General features: G+C 46.1%; 1 protein-coding gene across 1 annotated transcript in view; it reads left to right on the top strand.

Moving 5' to 3' along the window:
• Positions 1-21,644, top strand: part of trpm3 (transient receptor potential cation channel, subfamily M, member 3) — a 244,938-nt gene that overhangs the window by 132,808 nt on the left and 90,486 nt on the right. The window contains exons 4-7 of the mRNA XM_056284922.1: positions 2,295-2,508; positions 3,471-3,595; positions 4,785-4,956; positions 20,903-21,077. Of these exons, the coding sequence (XP_056140897.1) occupies positions 2,295-2,508; positions 3,471-3,595; positions 4,785-4,956; positions 20,903-21,077 (686 nt within the window). The remainder of the gene's footprint in view (positions 1-2,294; positions 2,509-3,470; positions 3,596-4,784; positions 4,957-20,902; positions 21,078-21,644) is intronic.

Here is a 21,644-nt window from a genome sequence, read left to right as displayed (position 1 = left end):
ATTATGCTGTGTATCGCTAGTGTCCAACAGACATTCCTTTGTTCCTTAAACAATTATTATAACTTCTTGACGGCAACACGGCACGTTGGTGGCTTTGTGAAAGGCATACTAGCTTAAAAGGATGTGAGAACATTAAAAAAAACAGTTTGCAAATGTCTACCATGACTCATGAGTCATGACACAGACTTATTAATCATTATCTCACAATCCTACCTGAATTACAAAATGTGTTTTGACCCAGTTCCATGTTCATAAAACATTAGTAGAAGATAATGTCAGCTATCAGTTTCGGGGAAGACTGAAAGACAGCACAGCATATATGCCAGAATTTGTAATTGGTACTGTCCAAGATACCAATAAATGCCTGATCTCGTACCAAATTGGGATGGGGTTTGGATTGAGTGATCAATCCACAATTGCTGTACATACAAATGTTTAATATACCCACAACTATAGAACCATCACGCCATCTGTGATAGCCACAGTACAGGATCGTATCACTGTCATTATCATGGTAACAGCAGAGTCATATGGCTGTGATTTTTACCTACGGTTAAATTATTCATTCACACCTATGTCAGATTTGATCCCCAGAGCTGTATAAGATGCATAAACAGATGCTCTGTGTGTATTTCACATATTTGTTTTCCCCAAATGCCATACCAACATGTTTTGCCGGCAGCCATACCAACATGTCCCCTTTCTCTGCCAAATGACGGAAGTTAAGCAGATATGGGCTTGGCTAGTACTTGGATGGGAGACCTCCCAGGAGAAGTGGTGTTGATGGGCCAGTAGGGGGCAGTCTTCCCTCTGGTCCTAATAAAAAAACAAACAGACAAACAAATATCAAATCCCAATCCCCAGTGCAGTTACGGGGGCACTGTGCTGTAGGAGATGCCGTCCTTCGGATGAGACGTTAAACTGAGGTCCTGACTCACTTTGGTCAATAAAGATCCCATGGCACTTATCGCAAAGAGTAGGGGGTTCCCCAGTGTCCTGGCAAAATTCCCAACCTGGCTCTCTCCATCTGGGCACCTAATAATCCCCCCATGTAATTAGCTCAATGATTCTTCCTTCTCCACCCCAAGCTGATGTGTGGTGAGCGTTCTGGTGCAAAATGGCTGCCGTGCATCACCCAGGTGGGTGCTACACATTGGTGGTGGTTGAAGTGAGTTACCCCCTTCAATGTGAATTGCTTTGGGTGTCTAGAAAAGTGCTATCTATATGAATGTAATGATGATGATTATTATAAATGCCTATAGGTGAAACATTTGATACTGTAGGGCTGTATACACCGATCAACCAAAACATTAAAACCACCTGCCTAATAGTGTGTAGGTCCCCCTCATACCGCCAAAACAGCTATGACTCATCAAGGCATAGACTCCGCAAGACCTCTGAAGCTGTCCTCTGGTATCTGGCACCAAGACATTAGCAGCAGATCCTTCAAGTCCTGCAAGTTGCGAGGTGGGGCCTTCGTGGATCGGACTTGTTTTCCAGCACATCACACAGATGGTCGGTCGGATTGAGATTTGGGGAATTTGGAGGCCAAGGCAACACTTTGAATTCTTTGTCATGTCCCTCAAACCATTCCTTAACAGTATGTGTAGCAGGGTGCATTATTCTGCTGAAAGATGCCACTGCCATCAGGAAACACCATTGCCATGAAGGGGTGTACTTGGTCTGCAGCAATGTTTAGGTAGGTGGTACGTGTCGTTTTGACATCCACATGACTGCCAGGACCCAGGGTTTCCCAGCAGAACATTGCCCAGAGCATCACACTCCTTCCACCAGCTTGCCTTCTTCCCACAGTGTATGCTGGTCCCGAAACTTCCCCAGGTAAATGATGCACATGCACCCGACCATCCACATGAAGTAAAACATGATTCATCAGACCAGATGACCTTCTTCCATTGCTCCATGGTCCAGTTCTGATGCTCATGTGCCCATTGTAGGCATTTTCGGCAGTGGACAGGGTCATCGTGGGCACTCTGACCGGTCTCCGGCTACACAGCCCCATATGCTGCAGGGTGCGATGCGCTGTCTTCTGACACTCGTCTATCATAGCCAGCATTAACTTTTTCCAGCAATTGAGCTACAGTAGCTCATCTGTGGGTTGTAACAAGATGATCAATGTTATTCACCTCACCTGTCAGTGGGTTTAATGTCTTGGCTGATGGTGTATCAGGAATGAGGATGTGTGCACATGTATGTATTTTTGCCTGAATGCATGTCCATGCACGTGTTGCATTCATGTCTTTATACTTCTATTAACACGACCCCTATTCTTCCAGTATGTGCGTGTGTCTTACGATACCAAACCTGATCTGCTGCTCCACCTGATGACCAAGGAGTGGCAGCTGGAGCTCCCCAAGCTTCTAATCTCAGTGCACGGGGGCCTGCAGAACTTTGAACTACAACCAAAACTGAAACAAGTTTTCGGCAAGGGGCTCATCAAGGCCGCCATGACCACCGGAGCTTGGATCTTCACCGGCGGTGTCAACACAGGTGGGTGGAGGGGTGGGGTGAAGCTGAAGCAGGGAGTTTATAAGGGGTGTGAAATTATTTCAAAAGTGGTAAACTAGTGTTAGGAATAGGGTTAGGGGGACTTACAAAATATGATTACGTCGACTTTTTGCAAAATGTCAGTGTCAAAATGATTAAAAAAATATTTATTAAAAATACATTATTATCAGGGACCTAGTTCTATTTTCTCATTTGACCCATATTAGTCATTCCTAGACTTGTGTTATGCTTTCTATGTGTGCTGATGTTGACTTCGAGCAATGAAATAACCCACATTTATCAAGCCCATAAGAAAGAGAGCCAACAAAGTTTAACAAGTAAGGATATACTGGAACATTACAGAAAATCATAGGGGCTGCTTCGAATGACTGTTCATACAACATGTACAAAAAACCAGAATGGCAGATTTAGTAACGGCATGGGTGCAAGGAGGAAGACGAGGGAGGACTGAATAATGGATGGAAAGATGGATTGGTAGGTGAATTTGGGGGGAAGGTGGAAAGTGAATGAGTGTCAGGACCAGAAATGGGATGAGATGGCCTCCAGGCCTGACTGCTGCTCCCCTGAGGACAACACAGAGGCCTGGTATCTATCCGTTTCTGGAAGAAAAAAAAAAGTGCCTGTAAGTGTGTGCATGCGCATACTTGTGTTTGTGTGTGTGCTCACATGTATGTGAGTGTGTTGAAAGGACCATCTGCTGTCTAGTCTTCGTGTGTGTGAGAGAGAGAGGGAGAGAGTTTGTGTGAGAGCATATGTGCAAGTGTGTGTATGCACATAGCTTTGCACACTCCATGTCTGTTAGTATGAGCTTACCTTCTGGAGCAAAGTCTTATCACTTATCTGAGATAAATGTTCTCCCTTAATCTGTTTGTTTTATCTTTCTCTCTCAATCATTCCTGTACACACACACACACACACACACACACACACACAAACACACACAGGAGTTATCCGCCATGTGGGCGATGCTTTGAAAGACCATGCCTCAAAGTCAAGAGGGAAGATCTGTACCATTGGAATTGCCCCATGGGGCATTGTAGAAAATCAAGAAGATTTGGTGGGCAAAGATGTAAGTCTCAGTGAGTGTGTGTATGAGTATGTGTATGTCTGTGTTTGTTAGTATATGTGTGTGTAGCACAGAGAGCAGATTGAAACAGAAACAAAGAGAGACAAACAGGGGGCGTATGGGTAGCTTAGCGGTCTGTTCCGTTGCCTACCAACACAGGGATCGCCAGTTTGAATCCCCGTGTTACCTCTGGCTTGGTCGGGCGTCCCCACAGATACAATTGGCCGTGTCAGTGGGTGGGAAGCCGGGTGTGGGTATGTGTCCTGGTCGCTGCACTAGCGCCTCCTCTGGTCGGTCGGGGCGCCTGTTTGGGGGGGAGGGGGAACTGGGGGGGAATAGCGCAATCCTCCCACACAGTACGTCCCCCTGGTGAAACTCTTCAGCGCTAGGTGAGAAGAAGCAGCTGGCGACTCCACATGTGTCAGAGGAGGAATGTGGTAGTCTGCAGCCCTCCCCAGATTGGCAGAGGGTGGAGCAGCAACGGGCATGGCTCAGGAGAGTGGGGTAATTGGGGGGGGGGGATAAGAGAGAGATTAACAGTCACATACTGTGTGGGGTGTGTATACTTTGTAGCTTGCTTGCGTGTGTAAATTTTAAAAATACTTCACACAGTCCACAGTTGACTGGAGCCAGTAAATTGCTGTTGACACCTTATTAGCAGAGATGCTGAGTAAGTAGATCTGATCTGCGATTAATGCTTCCTGAAAATGAGTTGGACGGCTGGCGGGACAACAGAGCACGTACTGATTCATCCAAATCCTAGGAATCAATGTTAATTTTTTGTTAAATTTATCAGTATCTGCGAAGCCATGTCATACTTGACAAGTCAACCAGCCTGATTAATGCTGGTGGCTGAAATAAGATGATTAGATGGCGAAATGCTCTTTTCATGCTTCGTAGTCCACGCCATATCCTCTCTGCTCAGCTGACAAGTGTTGCATGCCTATATAATGACCAGATGGATTTCCCCTGGACTGTGATATGATGCATCTTCCCGAGACCATATCTAAGCATTTGAATGAATCTTACTATCTTACGGTGTCGATATTATGTGAATTTTTCAAGAATGACTAACTGCACATAGTATTTCCTTCTTCTACCAGTAAGTCAAATTACCCCATTCTGTACCCTGGTTATGCCGGTCATACATGACCGCCATGTTACAACCTCAGTCTTGTTTTTCCTCATTTAGGTGGTGCGTCCATACCAGACAATGTCGAACCCTCTGAGCAAGCTGACGGTATTGAACAGTCTCCACTCCCACTTCATTCTAGCGGACAACGGCACCACGGGGAAGTATGGTGCGGAGGTCAAACTGCGGCGCCAGTTGGAGAAGCATATCTCCCTGCAGAAGATCAATACACGTGAGTAGAGCCACGTGATCACAGGTCCAAGCCGGTGCTGGATTGACCCATTTACTTTGAACTGAACTGGCCGTGAAAAACCAGTCGTGTCGCTCCAGAATTAGTACATGTACACACATTGGGCCGCTCATTTTAATTTTTTTTTTTCGTAATGCAATATAATGGAAAGTCGTATTTAATCTCCGTGGGTTAATTGGGTTTAACTTCTGTACGCAGCCAGACCAACATTATCTTTACCTGCTCACGCTGAGCACGTGCAGTCAGATGCCGCCAGTTTGACGGTCGGCGATTCAGCTCGATGGCCCTGTGAAGAGCGTCCCTCTCGTCTGGGGGCTTTTCTAGTTTCAAAGTCTTTAGAAGCCACCTGACAGCTCAGATCACTGTTTCCTCAGATGAACCTGCCAGCTAATCCTCGTCTTCCTGTGCTGGGGGAACTAGGGCCTGGAGGAAGCCGTGTACCAAACCGCATAACAAACACACACAGGCAAACAAGCGTACACACAATACACATGTCCACACTCGCACAATCATGCACACACACACTGGAACTAGAAGTAGGGCAGATTTTTTTGCCTTTTTTAAATTGCCAGACAGAAGACCAGCATAATATTGATGTTTTATTCCCAATGAGTGAGATTTAACAGTCACTTGTGTTCTTTGAGCCTCCGATTCTCCATGTCTGTATCTCAGTATTGCTTGTCTAAGGTACATATACCTTTATACAAAAGCATGTAAATCTGTATGCATCACATGTGCCTCTTCACATGTGTGTATGCGTGTACACACATTGGTGAGTGTGTGTGTGTGGGTTGACATTTTTGTGTGCATGCATATTTGCGTGTTTGTATTGCTGCAATGAGTCTTGTCACAGTGCATTTTACCTATTTCAATCCAGTTCATACCAGAGCCACCAAACCAGTCTGTAAGCACAGAGGGTATATCTACTGCACCTGAATCAGAGAAATGTCTTTTTGCAAGAGTTTCAGTAGTTTCATTATTTATTGTTGCTGCTTTTGTTTTGTTGATAGTAAAATGTTTTTCTATGATTTCCCCAAGGGTACTGTTGCTAAGAGTAAAACGCCCTCACTTTCTACAGTAGTTTGTTTTCATACTACACATCCCAGCATTCCATCTGAAACAGGCATGATTTTAAATGCCCAGCGGTCTATTCCATTGCCTACCAGCATGGGGATCCCAATTCGAATCCCCATGTTGCCTCCAGCTTGGTCGTGCGTCCCTACAGACACAACTGGCTGTGTCTGCAGGTGGGAAGCCAGATGTGGGTATGTGTCCTGGTCGCGGCACTAGCACCTCCTCTGGTCGATCGAGGCGTCTGTTCAGGGGGGAGGGGGAACTGGGTGGAATAGCGTGATCCTCCCAAGTGCTACGTCCCCCTGGTGAAACTCCTCATTGTCAGGTGAAAAGAAGCAGCTGGCGACTCCACATGTATCAGAGGAGGCATGAAGTAGTCTGTGGCCCTCCCCAGATCGGCAGAGGGGGTGGAGCAGCGACCAGGACGGCTCAGAAGAGTGGGGTAATTAGCTAGGTACAATTGGAGGGGTACAAATGGGGGTAAAAAAAAAATCCAAAAACAACAATGTCATTTGACATGGTAATATTGAGCAACATGTCAATCCATATCATACAATTAATTAAATCTAATTAAATGGTAGCGACTGTTTAGCATTGCATTTTAGTGACTATTGCTTGTTCTTCTTCATTCGACACACAACTTCCTTCTCCATGTTCTTCTTGTCCCTCCGTGGCTCCCTTGACATATTTCCTATGGACCACATTACTTTTGAATATTGGGCAGGCACCTGCGCTCTTGCTGGTACTGATGAAAAATAGCACAGAGGAGCAGTACAGACTGCTAATACACTGAACTACTGTTGCTTCAAAAATGCCATAGGGAAAAAGGTATCACATATGGCATTTTTTAACTTGGAAAAAATTACAGATAACCAATGTGGTCTTTCATTTTAAAAAATATGAGCACACCAACAAAATATTACAAAAATTTTTACAAAATGGACACATAGGTGAGCATGTTAAAGGGCAACATTTTTAGCCATTAAGTGTAACATCAATATAATAACTCAGATTCTGTACTGTAAAAAACAAAAATCCCTTTGTGATCTGTGAACACCTACATATTCTTCCTCTACCCTTGCAAGGACTTACTGCACTCTGCTATTGGCTGTCAGACGACATTACTGGGATTCATGATGGGCGATTTCAAAGGTTATAAGGCTGCCGGTGCTCTGCATGTATGTGTGGATGTGTATGCATGTTACACATGCTACACACGTGTGTGTGTGTGTGTGTGTGTGTGTGTGTGTGTGTGTGTGTGTGTGTGTGTGTGTGTGTGTGTGTGTGTGTGTGTGTGTGTGCATTTTGATTTCACCTTCATCAGTGCCATACCATTTACTGCAAGACCTATCCACTGATGGGCAGTTTTCAAGGTTATATTATTTACTGCCACTAGACCTCAAATACCACCCCTACCGACGGGCTCTGGAACAAGGTTACCTGGATATATAGGGTACAGCCGTGATGGAAACAGGGAGTCACTTATTTCCTGTCTGTCATCTGGTCAAATGACCCATGGACTTCCCTTTGTCATCCTATGCCTGGGCTCATATAAAAGGGGCTGGGGAGGCAAAGGGACGCCCAGTCGTCATACCAGCATCTCAGCAGACCATTCCTAACTTTTCTGTTCTTCTTGGGGTCTTGGCGTTCAGTGGCCAGGGTAAATACCGGTCTGCCTGGGAACTACTATTTAAAAGAAGAGAGAGGGTAGTCATCTGTATAACTTAAGACTCTCCATCCGCAATAAAGACCAGCCAACCACGGCCTCCTTCGCGCTGAGCTGAATGCCAAACCTCACTCCTGGACCCTAACCGCAGAGATTGCTGATGCCGTGTTTCACAAAAATGTACATCCCACAATACAACAGAGACCCTGGCGAGAGAACCCATAGCAGCTATGCGGTCAGGTTCATCACACAGATGCTACAAGCATCGTTCATGTTGGCAAGAGCGTCCTCTCTGGGGTGACATGATGGATGACCACACGACTGAGCAGTGTATACCCGAGTTATGTGAAGGATTGTATGCTAAGGGAAACGTGACTTAGATTGACAGCAGCTGGTACTACAAACTTAAAGGGGAGTTTTGCCACAGGGATTTGAACAGTTAACAAGATCATTTAAGAGCACACTAGACCCGCAGTAGCACCTTATTTCACATCCTGTTGGGAACGTATGTCAGGTCCACAGCAATGTTGTTTCGGTGTGTCGCGGCGTCAGGGGTCCACTGTCTGTTCTCCTTGCTCAAAGACGCTAATTTACTACCAACATTATCATTACAACCAAGAAGATGCTGTTATTTTTTAATTTCTCTCTTGTTTTTTAATCATCCCTCTGTCATCCCCAACATTTTGAAAACTAATTTAAATCCTGATTTTCCCTCTGCGGTGCTTTTGTCGGTCTTCAGGAGCTTTGCATGCGTCATGGCCAAGGCTACAACTTTCACTGCTGTGTGTGTGTAAATCTTTGTATTTGTGTCTGTGCATATGTGTGACATGGACTGTGATGCAAGAGCACGCAGCACTTTTTTTTTTTAACCTATGCCCATTTCAGGGCTTACAGATTAAAAGAAAATTATGCAGGGTGTTGCACTTTCAATGTTGGATGTTAATGTTGTATAGTGTATAGTGTGTGTGTGTGTATATATTACACACACATATACTATGTGTGTGTGTGTTATTTAGTCACACATTCACCTCCAGGGTTGCCAGACAAGCACCACTTGATTACCTATCCACAGTCAATAGAGGAGCGTATCAATTTTCTACACAGCGGGCTCCCATGGGATCTAGCTGTAGCCTCAGGTCCTGTAGAAGAAAGGAATGGCTACGGAAGAAGCAGGAGGAAGCAGTTAGCTGGAATAGTCTTAACATGTGGGTTGTGGACTGCACATATCGCCCCAAACCTCCATCACTTTTAACACAGTGTCACACACACACCCATACATTGCACACACATGTAGTATGCACAATGGAAGAAATGTGGGTACAAAGGCACGATTAACCCCTGTGGTCCTTCTGTGATTTCTGGGCAATCCTGCAGCCGGTCCTGCTATACCTGTGTATGATTTTAGTGCGTTATTTAATTTCTGGAACTGCCATTGCAGTTATTCATAATTGAGATTTTTTTTTTTTGTGATGAAGCGACTGTATAATGTTTTGGTGCTTTATCTTTACACACTACCGTTTCATTGCTGAACACACTTTGAAGAAAGGGCGGAGACACACCAGTGTGTTGCAACAGAGAATAGTTTTTGCATGCTAGATTCCTGTTGACACAGTATGTTTTCACTTGTATTGATCACACTCCCTGCCGTCCATCACAAATTACAGTGGCGCCGCCGCTACCTGGAAGAGCTCATCATTGAAACACGGTTATGCAATCCCTCAACTTCCCTGAAGCCACAGCTCTGAGATGTGTGTGTGTGTGTGTGTGTGTGTGTGTGTGTGTGTGTGTGTGTGTGTGTGTGTGTGTGTGTGTGTGTGTGTGTGTGTGTGTGTGTGTGTGTGTGTGTGTGTTTCCACTGTATACTTGCCCCTCCAGGCCTCCCTCGATAGTTGAGGGGTTGGATGGTGTCATGTCCTGTGGCGTCGCGTCCCCGTCAGTGAAAGGGGCGCAAGAATCCAAATGACAGCTCTGGCTGGGGGTAAACACAATAGATGTCTTGAGACAGGAAACCAGGGTTGGGACACCAGGGGTATGATGGCAACAGCCAGCCCATTTACACGCTAGAGTAGACGGCTTTCTGCCGTGTCGGAGAGGTACAGGTCTCTCGCGACTTGTCCAACCGAGTTCGACTTGCACGTAGTCCAATTTGGCAGATGGTGGCCAGAGAGGCAGCTACAGATGAGCCTGAGCTGTTTCACTTCAGGCAGGTCAAGAAGAAATAGGGGCTTGACATGCAACAAAAAGAGGTCAGGGTGTCTAGACAACGATTTGATTATCAAGTAACTAATTCTTGAGATAAGGGAAAAACATGGGACAAAATATGTTTTAGGTCTCTTTTTTTTAAATACTACATTAATTTGAAATGGATATATTTATAGACAAAGGTCTAAGCTAACAAACCATGTAAGGGAATAGTTTTTCTTATTAAAACACTTGTTATGAAAATTGACATTCACTTCATAACTTGATTTGTGTTAAATCCGCAAGAAAAAGCATGCTATTTTAATTTGATCAGTTCAACAAGCGTGTAAATAATAATAATCATCATCATCATCATCATTATTACATTTATACAGTGCTTGTCTAGACACCCAAAGTCCCCAAAGTAAAGTCCTCAAGTATCTAATAATGGTGTTCTGTAACAGAGTTGAGTCATAAGATGCTTTATATACATTTTTGTTCTGATTTTACATTGTTTTGAAAAATCCATCCGTTATCTGAACCGCTTTTCCTGCTCTCAAGGTCGCGGGGATGCTGGAGCCTATCCCAGCAGTCACTGGGCGGCAGGCGGGGAGACACCCTGGACAGGCCGCCAGGCCATCACACAGGGCCCACACACACACACACACACACACACACATTCATACCTAGGGACAATTTAGTAATGCCGAGTCACCTGACCTACATGTCTTTGGACTGTGGGAGGAAACCGGATTGGATTTTGAAAAATCCAATTTCGAAATTCCTTAATTTTGTATATTAATTTTGTAGTATTAAGCATATATAATCAATGTTCTTAGGCAGAGAAGACATCATGGCATGTGGTTCAGCTTGTGCACTTTGGATTCATGTAAGATTATTACTTGTAATAATCTCATATGAATATAAAGTGCACAGTTACACACAAATCTGACAGTTGAGTTGTCGTACCTGTACACCATGCTGTACCGCATCTGTTTCTTTATTCAGCAAGACACATCACTTTTGTGTTTTCATGGTCAAACACGCAGAGAAAACAAAATTTTTGCCTCACCTGTATGCTCGACTAGCACCGTCGGTGGCAAACTTAATGAACAAAACAAAATGACAGAGAGGAGCCAAGCAGCATCGCTTAACAGAACCTTGTGCACAGCTTTCCCGACAGGCCTCCGGTGATCCGGTAATGCTTTTCAACCAAATCACCGCCCTCGTTGAGAAAAGGAGGGATGGGAGGCAATAAAACAGAGAGACATTAAAAAAAAAAAGTTGAGGGGAACTGCGGAGGAATTACACAAGGAGGGAGAGCGGCTGGTAGTAGGAAGAGAGAAGCAGGAGGCAGGGAACGAGACAGATGTTACCTTGAGCTTTCTCTGCTGAACAAGTAGAAAGAGAAGGGATTAGAAAGAGAGGGAGTGAAAGAAGGAGACATTGAGTCATGGCAACGATTAAGCCGAGGAATACATTTTTCTTGCCAGCAGGTGGCCTCCTCCGATCCCTCCGGTCCGCCGTTCGACCCTTGTCATATGGCCGGTGCGGGGCGTGTCACCTCCTGCAGCCCTCCTATAGCGGCGGTTTCATTAATCATGTTGTCTGAACAGGGATGGGCTGCAGTTGTAGGTAATTGGATTCGGAAGTTACAAGGCCTTGCTTTGCAGATTAGCCCAGGCACCCACCCTGACCTCTAGCCAGGAAAAAAGACATAAAACTTCCTGCATATCGAAGGCGGAGAACGTTGTAATAAGTACTGTCAAACAGACCTGCTTTAAGTGGTTTGGAAAGACTGTTTTGTTTTGTCTTTTTACTATTATTATCATATCTGTCTTTTTTCATTGGGCCCTATTGTCTCTCCCATCCTGCCCGTCCCTCTCTCCTGTAGGTGTAATAAGGTGGAAATACAACAGCATGTTTTAATATAAAATTTGAAACTTATTTAAAATGCATTTTAAGGGATGTCCTGGTAGCATAGTGGTCTGTTCCGTTGCCTACCAATATGAGGATCGCCGGATCGAATCCCCGTGTTACCTCCAGCTTGGTCGGGCGTCCCTACAGACACGATTGGCCGTGTCTGCGGGTGGGAAGCCGGATGTGGGTATGTGTCCTGGTCGCTGCACTAGCGCCTCCTCTGATTGGCCAGGGCGCCTGTTTGGGGGGAACTGGGGGGAATAGCGTGATCCTCCCACGCACTACATCCCCCCGGTGAAACTCCTCACTGTCAGGTGAAAAGAAGCAGCTGGCGACTCCACATGTATCAGAGGAGGCATGTGGTAGTCCTTGGATCGGCAGAGGGGGCTGAGCAGTGACTGAGTGGGGGTAACTGGCCAAGTACAATTGGGGAGAAAAAGGGGGGGGACGTTTTACAATTAAATGTGAAACTTATTCAAACTGCATTTTAATCACATCTTCTCAGATTTGCCACAGCATTACTAGGCAACATAAATACTCCTCCCCAAAACTATGCATCCAAATGTTGCATTGAATATTGATCTGGGTTGTGTTGTGTTAAAGGTGTCCAATGGAGTTTTCCTTTAAACAAGTCCAAGTTTCTTGTCATTGTGGGTGTCTTTGAGGCCTAACAAACACGCAAAATGCCTTTCCCTACTTCATAAAACATTTGCAGAGCCTTTTTTTGGCTGTTTTGAAAGCTGCATCAGCTTGCAATATTCTTTGTCTCTTTTTATTTGCATATAGCCACATTTTCACTGCTAATTGGAATCGTCTCACCAACATTAATTCAATTTCTTTTTCTTTTTCTATTGTTTTCTTTATTCAGTGTCACCGTCAGGCTCACCGTTCTTTACTTCTGTTGCAGCAGCTTTGCCTCCTCTAGTCGACATGATGTTGTCTTCCTCTTTAGGTTTTCTTTTCTTTCTTTTCTGCAGAAATGTGTAATACATCAGCCACTGTGCGTGTGTGTCCTTGTGCGTGTGGCGAGAGAACACGTGATGCAAACACAGTATGGGGACCCTCTTCTCTTACTATGCTCTAGCGCGCCACTAGTGATCAAAAACGCCACTGGGTACCTGTCTGTGAATGTTCTCATTCATCCAGGTCATAGTTATCCAAAGGAGTTGAATCAAGTGCAACTGAACTTGGTATATATCCGTGAAGACGTTTTGCCTCTCATCCAAGAGGCTTCATCAGTTCATGCCTTTCTGACTAGACCAAGCTAGTCTGACTGGCTGGTGATGAGACTCAGAATTTATCCTCTTTGGAGTCGTTGTCAGAGCTATAGATGTCCATGGCTCTTTGTGTTCCGATGTTTACCAACGCCTGTTGCTAACAGAGCCATAGATATGAGTGGCTCCTTTGTGTACCGATGTTTGGCATCGGTACAGGATAATTCTGAGTCTCATCAGTCTAGCTTGGTCTAGTCAGAAAGGCACGAACTGATGAAGCCTCTTGGATGAGAGGCGAAACGTCTTCACGGATATATACCAAGTCCAGTTGCACTTGATTCAACTCCTTTGGATCACTGGGTACCTGTAAACTCTTTGCTGAAGTTACGCACTTGGGCATTGGGAGTTTTGGGTCCCGGAGTGGGCCTGCACGCAGTGGCCAGCCGGGTCAGTAGAGCTGAACAGATGTGGAAGGTGTGGGCCAAGGGATGGTACAGATGGGGACTCTTGAGAACAAGAGGGAACGGTGTGGAGGTGATAAAACATTAGTTGAGGCTGGACATGTTTATACATGGATGAGCTGGGAGTTGGAGAATATACGTGAAAGGGGCTGATAAGTAAACAGCTGTCATACCCGCTGCATTGTACTGAGATAAATGGTCACTGGTGAGCGTGGCTGAACGGAGCGGCAACGCCGCGGTGTGTGGTTCCAAGTTGGCGGTGCGTAGATAAACAAATGCTGGTTGTTGGGGGGGAGAAGCTAGAAGCTGAGCTCATTGTGGTCAGCGCCGTTAAATCTAAGAGGTGTCTTCTAGGAAATCAGCTGTGGTAAAAGAGGAGGTGGGTGAGGAGGTCTGAGATGTGCATGTACAGTGCACATACCTGCGGTGTGCATAACAAAAAAACATAACACATTTCTAGATTTAAATAAATAAATAAATAGAATTATTTTTGTTACAAGGCGGGTATGACCAGGTGTTGAAGCCTACAACTTCCAAGGATGATTGCATTTTTTTTTAAACCTTGGTATTATTTTTGCGGCTTTTGCCGTCGTGCCCGATTTGTGCCGAAGCTTGCTGAGATACAGACTGCGTTCACACTGCAGGCGCTAGTGCCCACTTCCAGTTGTTTGTTCAAGTCTGAGCCCCCCCCCCCCCATCTTTTTCTCATTTTACTCTTTCACACTTTCTGAATTTTCACATTCATATTTGAAAGAAGTCGTCATGTGATATCAGTGTGAGCACATCTCTCTGTCCTGAAACAGTAAAGTAACAGCAGTAAGAGACGTCTTCTGACTGGGCGAAGACGTTTCACTCGTGTTGTTTACGAACGTTAGATATGGAGCCACCGACTTCCATCAGCATCACCGTTCTTCAAACTAACGAGGAAAGTCGAGGGGCCGTCCGGGTAGCATAGCGGTCCTTTCCATTGCCTTCCAACACGGGGATCGCTGGTTCGAATCCCCGTGTTACCTCCGGCTTGGTCGGGCGTCCCTACAGACGCAATTGGCCGTGTCTGCAGGTGGGAAACCGGATGTTGGGTATGTGTCCTGGTCGCTGCACTAGCACCTCCTCTGGTCTGTCAGGTTACCTGTTCAGGGGGGAGGGGGAACTGAGGGGAATAGCGTGATCCTCCCACGCGCTACATCCCCCTGGTAAAACTCCTCACTGTCAGGGGAAAAGAAGCGGCTGGTGACTCCACATGTATCAGAGGAGGCATGTGGTAGTCTGCAGCCCTCCCCAGATCGACAGAGGGGGTGGAGCAGTGACCAGGATGGCTCGGAAGAGTGGGGTAATTGGACGGGTACAATTGGGGAGTAAAAGGGGCGAGGGAAAAATAACTTTGGCCATTACCACACCCCAATGAGTACTCCACCTTTGCCACGGGTGTTAAATCTAACCTCATTTGACTATAGTTTCCCTGAGGCACACTCAAAAAACCTGACAGTCTGTGCCATGGAGAATGAATATAATGTACACGAATCCCAGCCTCCTCATATGATGTATGATGAATTACAGTGTCATATGTTGTAATTTTTCAGATTGTCAGATTTTAAGATCACACATTGAACCAATTCTCCACCGGGCTAAGTCGTCACTACTAGGAGCTCAGCCAGTCCTTGTTGACTATGAGGACACCTCGCTATCGGCTCTAGTCGCCCGACCGTCATGGCGAACATCGCAGCTGACAAAGCTGTGAGTCCACTTGACTGGAACAACAATGCTGAGCCGGTCCGGTTGAGCAAGACAACCTCCTTCTGATCAATGGACATGTGCGGTACACAGGCGTCCATGCTGCATGTGCATTTGGAAGTGAAGCGCTAATTACATCAAGCGCTAATTATGAGAATCAGACCTAAATACATTCATTCCTATCTGTTCTCTACTTTCCTTGCCCCCCCCTTTTCTCCCCACTGTATTCGGCCAATTACCCCACTCTTCCGAGCCTTCCTGGTCTCTGCTCCACCCCCTCTATTGATCCGGGGGGGCTGCAGACTACCACATGCCTCCTTCGATACATGTGGAGTCACCAGCTGCTTCTTTTCACCTGACAGTGAGGAGTTTCACCAGGGGGAACATAACGCGTGGGAGGATCACGCTATTCCCCCCCAGTTCCCCCTCCTCCCCGATTAGGGGCCCCAACCGACCAGAGGAGGCGCTAGTGCAGCGACCAGGACACATACCCACAGACATGGCCAATTGTGTCTGTAGGGACGCCCGACCAAGCCGGAGGTAACACGGGGATTCAAACCGGCGATTCCCGTGTTGGTAGGCAACGGAAGAGACCGCCACACTACCCAGACGCCCCCTCTACTTTCCTTGTTCAATAGTCGGCTATCTGTCATCACAGCCTACGTGTTTGATACCTCAGCAGCGTCCTCTGAGGTTATGTTTCAGTAATAACAGTTATAATTTGGACCACATGTTGCCAATGTAATCACATACCTCCCTGTTATCTTTGATAGCACATTGACTTCTTTTATCATTAATTCCTCTAATTTATTTTATCTCTTCATTAATTTCTTTGTATCCTTATTTCTGCTTTAATTGTTTTGGTTTTTTTATTTGTCAGTTAATTTAGCCGCTTTGTTTCATGTAGCTTGGGTCACACATCGAGTTCGTTATTAAATTACTATTTGGGTGAATCAATTACTGCTGTGTACTCGGGTGGTTTGTCGTTGAATGGATTGAAGCAATAAAAGTCATTGTTAATCACAACATACCTTTAATTATGGGACTAATCTAAATAAAAGAAACCAGGTCATTCCTCGAAGTGCGGTGCCCCAAATAATAATTCCTTATTCTTAAAGAAAATGTCACTCATTCTTCGCAAGAATACACATAAAACACACACACACACACACACACACACACACACACACACACACACACACACACACACACACAAACAAGTCAATGAGGTCTCCATTAAACTCTTATTTCCCAGCAGAATACATATTTCCCCTGGTCGGAGACAGCATATGTGATTGATTCTCCAGGGGCCTTGACGACATTGCAACTCAAATGAAATACTTGACACGGACCCTTGATGGAAGCCGAATTTCCTGGAGCAGGTCAGAGACGAGCGGAACATGGCGACCCACACAAGAGTGGGCGCGAAATAGATCGATCGTCGCCGTGCGTTTGCCTCCGATTTTTTTACCGCCGACCTTGTGCGCTCCACTTGACAAGCCGCATTGTGTCCGCTGATTTCTGCTGTCTATTCAGCAGCGTGCACCACGGAAGGGTGCAAGATGTGTGTGTGAAGATGACCCACATAGCAACTCTCCTTCAGTCATGCTAATGCTAATTCGACACATACAAGGGCACATTTGCAGACATTAGCATGCCCACGGACATCCACCCACAACACACACACACACACACACACACACACACACACACACACAGACACACACACATTCGGTATGAGTCATTGAAGGATGTCTAATGAGTACCATTTAAGCATGTTACGTGTGTCCCCCTCACGCACTCCTCTTTCCCTCCTTAATTCCCTCCATCCCTCTCTACTTCCCTTTCTCCCAGCTGGATAAATATAGACAGTGGCCAGGGGGACTCGTCGACCACGTCGCTCCTTTTTTAATGACCCCGTTTCTACCCTTCTCTATGATCGTCTCTCTCCCTAGCGCTGCGATGTGCCGGAACCGTGGACAACGCGCGGGGAGAGAGGGAGACGCCGGGGGAGTAGGGGAGGTGGGAGCGCAGGTGAAACGGTGTGGCGACGATTCGTTGGAGACGGGGGAGTGGGCATGGGGGGGGGGGGTGAGACAAAGTGTAAGAGAGTGATCTGCCCCACTTAAGATTCCCCCCTCCACTGCCACACCTTAACACGCACATCCACACACACACACACACACACACACACACACACACACACACACACACACAGAGGGCTTGTTGCTTCGGGATGCTGTTGAAAATCAAGTGTTTATTACAGTTTGTAAGAGCAGCTTTTAGTAGTAACAGCAGTATCAGATAAAGTAAAAAATGCAGTCCAGTGGGGCGTGCGGGTGGAGTGGCAGTCTACTCCGTTGCCTACCAACATGGGGCTCGCCGGTTCAAATCCCTGTGTTACCTCCGGCTTGGTCAGGCGTCCTACAGATACAATTGGCCGTGTCTGCGGCTGGGAAGCTGGATGTGGGTATGTGTCTTGGTCGCTGCACTAGTGCCTCCTCTGGTCGGTCGGGGCGCCTGTTCGGGGGGGGGGGATGGGGGGAATAGCGTGATCCTCCCACTCGCTACGTCCCCCTCACTGTCAGGTGGAAAGAAGCTGCTGGTGACTCCACATGTATCGGAGGAGGCATGTGGTAGTCTGCAGCCCTCCCCGGATTGGGGGGGGCAGCAACCAGGACGGCTCGGAAGAGTGGGATAATTGGGCAGGTACAATTGGGAAGAAAGAAAATCCGAAAAAAAAGAGAGGCAAAAACCAAGGTGGAGAGGCAGCCTGCTGCTTATTGTGTACTATGACAAAACACAAGGCTTGTGTGGATGGGCAGATCAGTGTTTCATTTGGCAGAGTAAAGACACTCTCTGCTGCTCCCAGATGGATTCCATTTCTGCAAACAACTCCCCAGCAGGGCGGCGCTCCAGTTATCAGTCTTCTTTTTACATCTACAACTATAGGTTTTCTGTTTAAGGCGCCGACTAACACAACTTCACGGCTCGTATTGTTCACACTGTGCTTGGTGTTCTAACAAACAGAAGTTATCCATGTTTTATTAGATATAAAGACAGTTAGGACGACGACGCCATTGTCTGAGGAGGAACATTTTTAAGCGCTCTGCGCCCCAAGTAATTGCAGCAACAGTGGGGTGTTAGCAAGGGTAAGCTTAAAAGGGCTGTTTCTAAGGAATCACATTTTGTAGCTAATGCTAGAATAGCTGTTAGCTAATGTTAGAATAGCTGTTAGCTAATGCTAATGTCAGAGCTAATTAAAATAAAATGCTTTAGCTTGAGGTCAAAGGTTACCATAAAAATGCATCGGCTGTTCTTTGGATGGCAGGGAAAGGTGAACATTTTTTTGCATACTTATACAGTGTGTGGGTGTTGGGGGAATTCTTTTGCCAATTAGTCCTGGTGCAGCTGTGCATGCGCCTCCTCATCTGCCCCTTGGTGGGTTTCAATTGAACCGTGATCTGCTTCAGATACCACCGTAGTGCCTCTTAAGCGCAGTAATCATCAATATCGTTGCGTGATACAACGAAATCACTTAACATACACAAGTTTGCAAGCATGAGCACGCGCGCGCGCACACACACACACACACACACACAAGTGGTAACGAACAAGAAAACAAAGATGAAAACTGTATTTCAGTTTGGAACTAACGGCTAGGCGAACAGAAAAGGATGGAAAATGCAAGTCATTAGCCTCCCTCTCCCCCATGTTGGCGTGCGGTCATGTGATGTGTTGTGGCACAGCGATGTTTTACCTCTTTGAAGCAGGCAACGCCCCAAAAATATTCCCCTTATGTAACTGTCCCTGTTGCAAGGCAAAAGGCAAGACAAGGCACAATAGTGGCGTTTCTTATTGTCTGCAAGTGTGTGCGCAATGCATACACACACTTGCACACAATCGCACTTGCACACAAAAGTATGTAAAATGCATGCAAAAGTACACTTGCGCGCACACACACAAACACACACAAGTATACTTTCATGCATGCACTTTTGTGTGTGCATGCGTGCATGTGCATGTTCAATACGCAACCATTTGTATGTGCTTGCATGTTTGCCTGTATGTGACAAGCTGCAGACTTTCTTCTCGGTGAATTATGCAGACCAGGGTCAGAGAGTGTAGGATGGGAAGAACCCAGCACTTAACACAGCTTTTGAATTAGGGGACTCAAAACACCAGACAGAAAGCAAAACCACATGGAAGATGAGAGGGAAAGGATGAGAAAGGAGAGACTGGTGGGATAAGTCCGGAGAAAGAGAGAGCAGGCGAAACGAGGAGAGGAACAGAAAGGGGGAGCTGGATTAGGAGGGAGGATTTGGGGAATGGGTTAGAGGAAAGACAATTGAGACCAATAGGATGAAGCAAAAGGAGGGGGGGACGTGGCGTCTGCGACATCAGAGAGGGTCGAAGCTTGAGTGTCCCAAAGTGGATATTGAGAAATATATCGAGAAATACACTTCAGAAATCCACACACTAGGAAGAAAAGCACAGAGAAGGCAATGGTGGCGACGGAGGGAGCAATGTATATACTATGCTACTTGCCAGTAAAGTTTATTTCTGCATCCGGGTGGCGTGGCAGTCTATTTCGTTGCCTACCAACATGGGGATCGCCGGTTCAAATCCCCGTGTTACCTCCGGCTTGGTCGGGCATCCCTACAGACACAATTAGCCATGTCTGCGGGTGGGAAGCCAGATGTGGGCATGTGTCCTGGTCGCTGCACTAGCGCCTCCTCTGGTCGGTCGGGGTGCCTGATCGGGGGGGGGGGGACTGGGTGGAAAAAGTTTGATCCTCCGACACGTTACATCCTCCTGGTGAAACTCCTCACTGTCAGGTGAAAAGAAACAGCTGGCAACTCCACATATATTGCAGGAGGCATGTGGTAGTCTGCAGCCCTCCCCGGATCGGCGGCGGCGGCGGCGGCGGGGGGGGGGGGCAGCGACTGGGACGGCTCAGAAGAGTGGATAATTGGACGGATACAACCGGGGAGAAAAAAAATCCAAAAACTAGAGAGAAAAGCACAGAGAAGGTACTATTTAAAAATATATATATATATATAGAGAGAGAGAGAGAGAGAGAGAGAGAGAGAGAGAGAGAGTGATGTACTTTACTTGCCAGTAAAGTTTATTTCTGCCTCCTTCCGGTAGATCATCTAACTGTATGACGGTATGAAAAAAAATCCTCTAATCATACGTAATTACTGCAGATAGTTTGAGATTAGAAGGCAAGGAGCAATTCTTATGTTGAACAGCAGGGACGTTGTTTTCTTTGCAACTGAGTGACACACTAATACACACACACACACACACACACACATATGCTGCAACAGACAAGCAGGCTCATGCTTCCAACAGGTTTCAGATAGGAGACCAAGCAGTGGGAGGTGGTTGCTTTTGGTACATGTGCTTTTTTTTTTAAAAAAAATACCCATTATGAAATCAAGTCCTGCTTTGTCATCAGATTATGACAAATACTACTGACGTATTTACAGGTGTGCTGCTGGTAAGGGCTTTGCGTTGGCCACATGCTTTCTCATCTCTTTGTCCCACTTTCCCGTGTCCCCCTCTACCATCAACTTCCTGTACCCATAAGAGCTTTCCTTCCATTTCTTCATCATCGTCATCAGCATCCTCCTTGTTCGTTTTTGTTTTCAATCTCTCCCTCTCTCGCTCTGCAGGTATCGGTCAGGGCGTGCCCGTGGTGGCTCTGATAGTGGAAGGCGGTCCTAACGTGATTTCTATCGTGCTGGAGTACCTGCGGGACACCCCGCCGGTTCCTGTGGTGGTGTGCGACGGCAGCGGCAGAGCCTCGGACATCCTGGCATTCGGACACAAGTACTCGGAGGAGGGAGGGTACGCGCCCTCAACATTACGCTGTAATAACGGGACAAAAATTACACAACGTTTCACTTTAGTGCACATGTAATCCAACATGGAAAAAAACAGACATATTAGGAGAGTTTATGTCTCTCTCTTGAACTGCTTAATAGAATTAGCACACATAGCTTTTACAATGGAGTTCAATTAATTATTCAATTTGAGTTATTAAATATTAAATCAGCAATTTCCATTTTAATCAAACCTTTTCAGGGGTGAAATGGATTGTTTTTGTAGCTAAATGAGCCCTGATGAATGCCATTTGGTTGCATATTAGCATATTCTGGTTTTGCTGCAACAGTAAAGTGCAAAACAGGTTAATATCCTAAATATGAGGGAAGACTTTTTGGATTTCCCATTTTACCAAGGACTCAGCATAACTGTTTCTATTACTGGAAACATTAATAAACCTTAATTTCACTTACCGACTTACAAGTCTGAATTCACCATCTTCCCTCCTGCTCCCACCTGTGTGTCTCTCTCTGGCATTCCCTTTGTCCACTCATCCCTTCTTACCCTCCTCCTCCTCCTCCTTGCTCCAAA

This window comes from Lampris incognitus, chromosome 1, assembly GCF_029633865.1.
Source record: "Lampris incognitus isolate fLamInc1 chromosome 1, fLamInc1.hap2, whole genome shotgun sequence".
NCBI lineage: Eukaryota > Metazoa > Chordata > Actinopteri > Lampriformes > Lampridae > Lampris > Lampris incognitus.
The sequence above is the reverse complement of the archived record's forward strand: the minus strand, read 5'-3'. Positions and strand labels throughout refer to the sequence as shown.